Genomic DNA, 11,115 nt, shown 5'->3' with positions numbered 1-11,115 from the left:
GCTGAAATAACATCTTAGAGCTCAATCAATAATAACGCAATGAAATTTCTGGATAAAGTTGAGGGCATAGCGCGTAACAGTGCAACTGTCCCCCCCTTTTATGAAAGGCTGTAAAATCCTACCTGGGTCTCCAGTTCAGTGACCTCCAAGTTCAGTTTATTGAGATGCTTATTCACAAAGGTGATGAGAGTCTGAAATATGAAAACAATGTACTGAAAGCCTATCCAGTAGAGCAGCAGTTCAACACATGCAGTATGAACTGCACTCAAAAGAGAATCTGCATGAGCAAAGAGACTGCAACACAATTTTCAAGTTTTAAAATTGAAATCCAACATTAAAAAAAATATCTTGTTTTTCCTTCTGAGATTGAAGAACAGAAATAAAACGAATGTGATGTATATAATAAAAGCACTGTTAAAATATAATGATTCTTTAAAAAAAAACAACTTGTAGCAGATTATAGAGAAGTGGGTATTGGTCTCCACTCAAATCTGACAGCAGCCAAAATAGTCTAGGTTAGACCTCTGGCAGTTGTAAACTGGATACCTCTTTAGCATCGGTACCCTCAATCTACCAGGCAGGTTCTATTTAACATACACTTTGTGTGAATTTCTTTTTGATGGAAACATTGATAACTACATGTGTGTTCCAAAGGTAAGTTCATGCTGCTAAATATTAATAAAAAGTAATATAATAATGAATTTGTATATTTGCTTAAGCATAAAGCTTAATTGTATTTAATGTATGCAAACTATGTCAATTATGCACTATATACATACACACTCACTAGGTATGTAGAAACAGATCCACACAAACATGCACACATCATGTATTTTGAAAATAAAAACTTTCCAACCTTTTTCACTACATTGAGCTTGTCTGGAGCATGGTCAAATAAAGTGTCAAATGCGTCTCTTTCTGAAAAACATTCAGAGATATTAATATACTGAGCAGCAGTCATCCAAATGCAGAATAAACACGTATTGTTTGAGACAACACAGTCAGCAAAAGGTTTCATTACAGCCTTTTTGTATTCCAAGTATCATGTATTTTGCATACTGCTCTCTTGCTATATAAGCTGCTAGAAACTTATTCTCTATTATTTACAAAAAGCATTATTTTCAAGTGGGATTTGGATTAGCCAATAACCCTGTTTCTCAGAGGTGAACAAATAATGGTATCTTAATGCATAAAACCTTAATCAGACAGAAACAAGGAGCCAAATAACCAAATAGTTTCATACAGAAGGACTTGAGTTCACATCTAGAATTAGTACATCTACATAGGAAGATTTTCCCTTGGGCCACTGACTGCACTGTGGTGTGCTATATTATTAACCACCTCAAGAAAGCCTATTAATTACACAGCTGCAATACAATCCTTTGTATAGATGTTTTGGGGCCATTCTGATATGCAATTAAGGACATTATCAGCAGGACAGGCAACCCAGGGTAGCATGACTGGAGTGCTACCATAGTCGCCCCCTGAAGAAAACAGAAAAAACAATAAATATAAAAAGGTACCAGGGCTTTTTCTGAACAATTTCCATTTTGACAATCACCTGAATGATAGCGACTGACTCTATGAAAAGCTACATTCATACTCCTCAATAAAGAAATGCTAGATCCAAAGGCATTTGTAGAAAGTAAACTTTATACAGAAAGTGCTCTGGGATAGCACTGGGAAGAGGTCATGAGTGTAGCATTTTAGATCAGCTGTAAGGCAGCTACTGAAATACTACAAAAAGCAAATGCTAAATTTTGGTGGGACTCCACCTAAGTTTCTCAGATACGTGTTTTCTGTTGACCAGGCATCTGGCCATTCTCAGCATTTGCAGTAAGATGTACTAGACACAGGAACTTGAATGGCGTCTAGGCTTGCCGAATAATGACTCAAAGCCATTAAAGTGTAAGCAGGCAATGTATGCAAGAATGCCAACAGGTTCACCAGCTGGTTTATGATAAGACATCATTTCATATTATGCTGTGAACTTATGACCATTAGAACTATTACAGTAATGTTCTAGAGGCTAAACCACAAAGCGCCTCCAAATTAACACGTGCTGAAAAGCAATGAAATGTGTTTTAAAGATGGTCAGACTGACTTTTATGCTTTTTTCCTTTTGTTAACTGCCACAATAGCCAGTGGTTCATATATTTATATATTTGCCAGAGCATTTGAAATCCTCTACTTCCTTGCAGTTTGATCAAAGCAGCCACCCATTGCAGAACTAATGTACATTTTGGCTGCCTTAAGGAAAAGATAATAATCAAATGAACTTACCATGCCTTCCTGATAATGCCCTATGAAAAATAAAAAGAACAAAACACAGTTATACATAATACACTTGCAGACATTGTGCTGCAAAAGACAACAGCATACATGGCCAGATCTTCAGCTTGTTGAATAGATGAATGGAATTAAGAGAACCTCTGTCAAGTCACTCCAGCTGAGAATCTGGATTAGTCTGCAGTCCATCAGTTTAATATCTCCTGGCTTCACTAAGGTCTCATGGGAGCTCAGATCTCAGATATCCTACTATTGAAATAAATCATTACATCTTGCTTGAGCAAAGAAGGCTTTTTCGTATTGATTTTGTGAAAACTTTCCCCTTTGCTTTAAAGATGCATTTATCACACCAACTACAATTCCAGCCAAAACAATGCTTGGACTCAGTTCTTAAGGACTGCAGCATTTTGCCCCAGCTGATTCCTCATGTAACTAGTACACATAAGCAAATCCATAAAGATTAATAATAAGTCAATAGTCTGGTTTCTCTCCATTCTATTAAAACTAGGATATTCTACTATTGCTTTCTGTTGGTTTGGAATAGCTTTTCTGTTACAAACTGTTTGGTCAGATGACATGTACAGGGCTTAATACCATCGTTTTACATCCCCAAAACACCTGAAAATAGTCATATCACATTCCTTTTTGAAATAATCTAGTTCTCTATCAAATAAATACCAACATAAAAGAATGAGGCAGATCTTTCTTGTTTGTTTGAAGGACTTCTGAATAATAAGAAATAGAATAAATATAGAAATAAATTAACAGCTGATAAATGTAGAGATTGTGTTTATCTTCCCTCCGTCTCCTCTTTTACCATGGTCTCCTGCTTTTAGTTCTTCAGCTCTGTATTTCCTCACCCTTTTGTATTTTTAGATGCGTGTTTGCAGCTCTTGAAAAGGCTAAAATACAGCCAGTGGCTGATGCATCATCTTCCCTGGAACCCCAATACCAAAATCTAAATATCAGCAAATGTTTGAATTTCTGAGACACATCTGTGTTCAATTACTGAACTGCTGGCAAAAGTGGTGTTGACATACTCAGTGTTACCAGTTATTTCCTCTTGGATTTGTCGAGACTGGAGGATTCCTTCTCGTTTCTGGAAAAAATAAAAAAAGTGACATTTTTCGCTGTAAAGTTTAGTGTTTAGGGTACAGTAAAAGAATTATTTGTGATACATGGAAATAATTAGATAAGAAACCTGCAAAATAAGAACTTTTTTTAAACAAACTTACAGTAATATATTAGTTCACTTCGCCAGTATTTCGGAAAACTCTTTTGTAAATTAACAAGAAACTTGAAAACTCCACCTGTGGAAGGAAGTATTTCTTTTCCTTTCTCCATTGTTCTGAATTCACTTTTAGTTTAAAGGCCCCAATTCAGCAAGACATTTGAAACACCTAAAAACACATGTAAGTATTTTAGTAGAGGTATGTCTAGGCGAGTTGAATTAAACCTTGTATTTCAATGAACAGTTTGGCAGATGGTGCCCACACTTCTCTTTTGCAAAAATCTTGCTCCCAGGCTATCAGTTCTTTCTGCTCCCTTCATGCATTTTCTTTCTTGCCTCAGCAGTTACCTTTTCTGACTCCTCTCCACAGAAAGAGCTCTTTTTGCTTGTGACGGAAAACCAAAATGGAGGATAATCCATTCACAGCATGCTCCAGACCCTAGTCCATCTTGGTGTTAACATATGCATTGATTCCAATGTTCCTCAGATTCGAGAAGCCCTTCACACATGGTAGTGAGTGGCTTGTGCCTAGAAGCTGTACACAAAATGGCAGAAGCCAAGTCAAATGGTTGCTATTTGACTCGGTTGGAAAACGAAGGAGTTGAAAAATCTGACATTGTTTCCAGTATGCTGATCACAGTCATCTGGTGTCAGTGTAAATACCGCACATATGTTTTGCCTCTCCTTGTGTTCTCTCTGTTAATTCTATTCACTGGAATTAGTAAGATTTTGCAATACAGAAAGAGGAGTTGGGCAAATGCTGACGACTGCATATAAAGTCTAGACATTAAGCAATTATTCACGATTCTTCACTCCTTGTCAGACAAGGAAACGAGAAAAATACATTTATGCTGGTCTCAGACTTGCCTTCTACGTGGAAAAGAGAAAAAGGAGAATAACCTTTTCCAAAAGTCCTTCATGGCATGTGAACTGGAGCTGCTTCTTTTCCCTGCCTTGGAGAAGATAGCACATCCCTACCTGGGGCGGTCACTGGTGTTAAGATGTGCTGAGGATTTGGCCAGGCTTGAGTTTATTATTTCTATGCTGCATTACTAAAATACATGAGGATCCAACTTAATTTTCTGCTAGAAAGCCATACATGGCACCCTTTGGGTCACTGCAGACTGGCACTTGGAGTAGTGTGAACTGTCCTTTTAGCTAGATGGTATTTTCAGGGCTTTTCTGTTTATTTTTTTAAACCCTATTATTATCTTGCACATGGCTAAAAAGGCATTCAGGGAGGATATTTTAACATTAAAAAGAGAGAGTGAAGTCCAGTGTTATATACTTGAAAGAGGGGGCACAGAACAGCTAACGAGACGTCTTCTGTCATGTATCTTGAAAGTCTGAAGGAAAACTACATCATTTAGGGCTATCTTCATTTATAGCTTGTGCAGACAGCAGTAAGTACTTGCACTTGAAGTTACAATCTAGTTCATGCTAGCTTAAGTTAAAATTCCACTCTAGGATTTTTGTTTATTTTTCCCTTTGCTGCAGGGTGAAAGGAAACTTTTATTTCCTCCTGATGATGACTCTGGCATGCCAATGATGCCTTCTGGAGCAAAAGCCCCATCACTTGCCTCCTAGAGGAGTTGCGCATGATAGCGATGGCAACTGTACTTCTCAGTGCCCAGTCCAGTTATACAGGAGAAGAAAAAGGCTTTTTACACTTCACCTTCCCTCTGCAAACATGCAAAAACTGCCTTAAACATACACTAATACAGATATAAAACATTTCCCTTCTTGATAAACTACAATTAATATAAATAGGAATTCTATGTCTAAATCCTATTGTTGAAAAATAAAAAAATAAACCAAAACAAAAAACCAAAACCAAACCAAGAATCCAAACCAAACCAAAAAACCCCACACAACCCAAAAATCCCAAGACATCAAGCCCTATTTTTGTGTCTGGCATCTGATCACTAACAGTAACGGAATTTCCACACTGCCCAAATACAACATGCGCCTGCTGGACACTTACTTGACCGCCACATGTCAAGACATACTTTCTTATGCTTTTGATCCATAAAAAGAGTGGTGAAAAAATCCCAATGGCAACAGTAAGAATGGACCTTAGAAACACTAGTCTAAGGATCTTCTCTGTGAAGGCTGCTTCCCATTCATCTTTTGCAATTTAAAAACCCTCTGCCTCAAAATTTACCCTAACACTGATGTCACCTGTTGTGAAGTTTGTTTTATATCAAGACAGAGGATGACATTATATTCCTAAAAATACAAAGAAGTGATACTGAGGACTCTCCAGCAATGTTCTTTAAAGATAATAGTGGCTATAACGGCTGTGAAAGACCTTCCTAATCACCATTTTAAATAGGTATCTAACCCTAAAACAAAAAAATACATCTGAAATTTGGGTAATAGGTCTGGAAATGGAAAGAGCTGCTTCTTCATCTCTGTTTGCATCAGCTAGATGTCAGCAGTTTTATGTTACTGAGGGCCAGCTGCTTACTTAAACACACAGAGTCCCACTCTGAAAACTTTCCAACTATCTGAGTCATAGAATGGTAAGGGTTGGAAGGGACCTTAAGATCATCTAGTTTCAACCCCCCTGAATGGGTTTGGCCTATGTATTGTTGCTATCCATTTCACGTGGAGGATCACATTTCATAACTGCCCCACCAACATGAAATGCAGAACTGCTCTGGAGCTTAAACTGTTCTGGAGTTCAGGTTAAAACAAAAAAGACGACTTCTTGGGAAGCTGGAGGCAACGCTGCTCGGAAACACTTCAGACCTTCCCAGGCAGTGGGACCAATGACCTCAGATTATGTCTGTGAGATATACCTTCTAATCTCATTCATTTTCTATCTTTGCTTAACAGCAGTTTATGCACCCCAGAATTGCTGTCCCAGTGCTCAGAATATGCTGAAGCCATTCTGGCTGCTCTGCCAATGCATTCTTAGACTCTCTGACTTACATCTCTTGCACACAAACAACCCATCATTTAACAAGTTGTGGATGGTCTGAAGAAGTAATTTTTAAAGAGAGGCAAAATGATGGCTCTGCACAAAAGCTCTCACTTGTTTCAGTAAACAAACAAAGCCCAGGCTTTGTTCGAAGTTACTCTCCCTATTAGTATAAAAGGAAAAGAAAATCATGTAATAAAATAACTACAAAAGGTCCAACTATCAATTTTTTTCCACATCAGGTTATAACCCAGATTTCTTATTATCTCATTGCTAACAGCTTTTGTTAGCACCCAAAGGAAAAAAGCTTTCCTAAGACCTGTGCTGATTATTTGTTGGGCATGAGCACATTTTTTGTTTGAGAAATATCTTTCTTTCTACTTCAATAAACTACACCCAGTCAACAGGCAACACTCACATTTTGTGTGTTTCTAAACCTAAGAAAACCATGAAATGAATCAAGGTAGTTTTCCTTAAAGGGATCATAGAAGTATTTTGTTCTTTTATTTCTCTCTTTCTGCTATTGCCTTTATCAAACCGTATAGAGTAGAAATTAAAACCAGCTACCAACATAGTCTGTTAAGCTTCCCTAGGCATGACCTGACTTTACAGAATGTATGAGGGTTTAGAACATAAGGCATGGAAGTCTGAACACTAAATTAGGCTTTAGGATCTAAATTAGGCTGATTGTTGATTAAAACTTTCACTGAGTTCAAAGGGTACGTGATGAATTATACAGAACCAATCCCACAGGACATGAAAGACATTTAAAACAGAAAACCATCCACCATAAAATAAAAATGAAAATTGCCTCAAACACAATTGCAGTAAGAACACTGCTCTTCCCCACACCCCTCCCCGTTTATAGGAATCAGCACAGCCTTGGGGTTCCACTGACTGGCTTTCACCAAGGACAGGGGCTGCAGCATGGAATCTTCTGCAACATTTTATCCTAGGACAACTCCTTTCTCTGCAATTCACCGGCGCCTCAGCTACAACTGCGTAGCTGAGAGGCGAAGCAGAGAACCAGATTCTCCCAATACTTATTGTTTTTAAATTGGTTTATCTGTAGTGACTTCAGTGGATTTGCTCTTGAACGACATTAGCCTATTAAACAAGAGGGCAATTACATCCTTCATTGACTTCAATGGGAATTTTGTCTGGACATATAGAATGACAGCAAAATGCAAGATTGGTTCTTTAGTTTAGAATGGTGTTCTTTTGCTGGTTTGCTTTTTGTATCCCAAAGATGCCCTGCCACTGCACTCCTGATTTCTTAAGCTGGTTTAGGTAGAACTTTGAAATAAACCAGTGTAATTAATGTATTTATAAGAGACAAAGGAAAGTGCTTGAAAATTTTGTTCCTCTGAAGCCTTAGACATTTCATTATCTGTAGAGAAACCCATGAAGCAGAATCTGAGAGTCAATGAGTCATTATCAGGCATCCGTGATACATCTACCAGAGACTCTCCTTCAGATTTCTCCTCCAATTACAGAACTGTCTGATTTGAATTCTGGAAAAAGGTTACTTTCTCAGATCTGTCCCACAGATTTTCTGTCACACAAAACTTGAGCAATAGCTCTTTGCACCAGATACTTCAGGGTAACATCAGTTAAAACACATAAAGACAGTAGCAGTGTGAAAAATAAAGGCATAGTTAGTAGGAGAGAAAGAAAAGCAAATGAAATGGGAAGAGGCCAAATAAGATAGAGCAAGCACAAGTCCAAATGAAAGAAAAAGGATGAACAGAATAAGAGTTTGGATGGATGAGGCTCTAATAAGGAGTCTAACTGACACAAAAGATTTAGTTGATGGAGGGTTTTTGCATGCTTATGAGAAAGTCAACATCGTAATCAGACTAAATTAGCATGCACAAAGCTGAAAAAGCGTATTTAGTCACCTAACATGAATCTGAATGTAATAAACAGTGACAATTCATCATTCAGTGCCAAGATTGATTTGAATCTCTACACAAGTGAGAAGACCATCAAAAATGGGAAAAATAATAATTCTAGAGATCATATTGAGAGATAAACACATTCTGACAACAACAATGCTTCATATATTTTTAACATCAGAGTCTGGCCACTTCACAATCAAAATAAGATATTCTGAGCCACAGCTCAATCTGGGAAAGCACTTTTGCCTTTTTCTGGTTGAAGCATTGTCCAGCAGGGGAGACGCTTTCTTGTCAGCCAAAGAGACACACACATGCCTGCCCAAACAGGAACTCGAGATGTATTTTTCAAGAAACCCCTGTCAATTTCACAACACTACCAATAGCTATTCAACACCTCTCTTACCTGCACAACAACCACCTGAATGGACACATGATCTGGGAGTCGGATTGGTGCTCGAAAATACTGTGATAATGCAACCAGAAGATGAAGTATTGCTACGAGGCTTTTAGCATGAACAGCTGAAATACATATTAAAAGCACAAGTTACAAACTGCAAAGTAACTAGGGCACATATTTTTACCTTTTAGCATGTAGGGATTATGGGACTCTTTTCTTCCTGCCACCTGAAGCCTTGAAGCACTTTTAATGCACCTCACCTTTACTGGTCTCCTCCTGCTCAACAGGTCATGTGAATGCAGCCCAGTCAGTAATAAGTGTCAGCACCAAAGCGTCACTTTTTGCAACAAGTCTGGATGCCACAGGCTTGTGCAGATGGAAATCCAAAGCTAATCCAAAAGCCAGATTTCATGTACAGCAGTTTAAGTGTTGTCTCTGCATTCTCCTTGCCTTTCCTTTATTCCCTTTATTTCAATAAGGATTTATGGACTATCAGAAAGATATTTTTGTACTCATAACATGCACTTACTCATTTTTAAGTGTCACAGTGTCTGCAGGATGATAAATGAGCCTATTTTGGCAGAAGCCTTAAGCAATAACTTACTAAACTCAATGACTCAAACATTCCTCATGAAGTTGTTACAGTTCTTGTTATTGAAGCTTTTTCACAGCAGGTTTCATATGCGTAGTTAACACTAACACAACTTACAAGATATCAAAAGCCATATGCAGGAAATCCATAAGTATCCGTAAGCGAATCATTTCTAATTCTTATAATTGCCTTTCTTCTTTTTCTAATTTGTTTTTGCATTTATAGTCTTTCCCCAGAGTAGTATTCCTAAATGATCTTTGATAGCTACAGTACAGTGCACTTAGGTTTCATGTACTTGAGCTAACCAACAACTACTACCATACTTCACTGGTAAAGCAGGATCAGATTAACTAAAACATCCTTCTTCGCTATCTTCCAATGCAAGTCTCAACTATGCCACATGGAGATACCCATTCATATAAAATGTGGTATCACTGCCAAATTTTGCTGGCATGCCAGCGGTCAAGGATGAGGTGCTTTAGCAAAATACTAGAAAGATGTCTGTCTGCAGTGTGTGCTACAGCTGGCTCCAGCTGCTGCTGTCTATCTCTACTTTAGCTCTAAACCACATGTAAAACATTAAATTAAAACTAGAAGTTAAATTGTCAAGCCACTCCAAAAACCCTGCCTCCCGCTGCATGACCGAGAACGGAAAAAACCTGGGGGGAAGTTGAAAAGAGATGGGGACAGAAAACTCGGTGGGACCAGACGAAGGGTAAACTCAGAGATGCCTAATGTTCACTCTTCTTCCCTTAAGCTATTTCTCTCCCTCTCACTAATTTGTTGGAAATTGAACGGGATACGGTACAGCCCAGCTGTGGTAGACAGGTATAGAAGACAGGGAATCTGCTATATACTGGTGAAGGTATTCACCAGTGTTAAATGATTCTGGATACCAAACCTAAAACAGATTAAGAGGCCTAATTTTCTAGAATTGATGATAACCTGCTTTCTGCAACACATATGCAGTAAAAATGTCCCATGTTGGGCCACAGAGACCATTTCTATTAGATATAACTATGTTCATTTTTAATATAATAAAACAGGAACGATGTGATCCTAATCTTGATGAGAGTTTTGTAATCAAAATCGGTGGTTCAGATTCAGCCTTAAATGATCAGAAATATTATTCAGATCTATGTTGCAAATGTTACACAAATGAGTTCTAGGACCTAACTCTCCTTCTGCCTATCTACTACATTTATGCAGGTACTTGCCTATTTCAACAATTTAGTAACAGAAAACTTAAACTAGTATGCATATGGACTTAAGAGCAAGATACCATACTTTGACAGACTCTGAAAAGACAGTTTATTTAAACTGGAGGTCAAGCACCAGTAAAGAGGGTAGAGTGTACCACAGCTGGAAGTGTCCTGCAGAGCAGTTCCTACCATAAATACCAGGTTTCAGCCTTCCCTTATCATTGGATATTTCATAATTCCAGATAGCAGCTATAAACACTTCGCTGTCAACAAACACGAACAGCATAGAAAACACACAACTTACAGTCCACATTCCATTTAATGCTTCTTGGAGGGAGTTTAAGGGTTTCATTGATCTTTTCAAGCACTGTCTGTAGCTTCTGTTTCTGAGCAATTTCAGACTGAGTAACTTCTGCAACGTTCAGCTTCTCGCTTTCAAGTTTCTCTGAAGTGATAATAGAAGAAAAAAACAGAAGAAAAGCCCTGAAGAACACAAAGACATTCCATGCAGCCAGATGTACATTCAAGAGATACTGAACTTCCTAGTTTCAAAATTATCTGATTTTCCTTCCATGGC

General features: G+C 38.0%; 1 protein-coding gene across 1 annotated transcript in view; it reads right to left on the bottom strand.

Moving 5' to 3' along the window:
* The window catches only part of PARVA (parvin, alpha), a gene marked incomplete at its 5' end in the record, with an annotated part of 19,746 nt that overhangs the window by 5,806 nt on the left and 2,825 nt on the right, over positions 1-11,115 (bottom strand). The window contains 6 exons of the mRNA XM_010020776.1: positions 123-191; positions 857-918; positions 2,284-2,303; positions 3,330-3,388; positions 8,751-8,866; positions 10,843-10,983. Of these exons, the coding sequence (XP_010019078.1) occupies positions 123-191; positions 857-918; positions 2,284-2,303; positions 3,330-3,388; positions 8,751-8,866; positions 10,843-10,983 (467 nt within the window). The remainder of the gene's footprint in view (positions 1-122; positions 192-856; positions 919-2,283; positions 2,304-3,329; positions 3,389-8,750; positions 8,867-10,842; positions 10,984-11,115) is intronic.

The sequence above is a fragment of the Nestor notabilis genome, unplaced genomic scaffold (assembly GCF_000696875.1).
Source record: "Nestor notabilis isolate BGI_N333 unplaced genomic scaffold, ASM69687v1 scaffold1068, whole genome shotgun sequence".
Classification (NCBI taxonomy): Eukaryota; Metazoa; Chordata; class Aves; order Psittaciformes; family Psittacidae; genus Nestor; species Nestor notabilis.
Note: the sequence above shows the minus strand (reverse complement) of the source record. Positions and strands in the feature narration are given on the sequence as shown.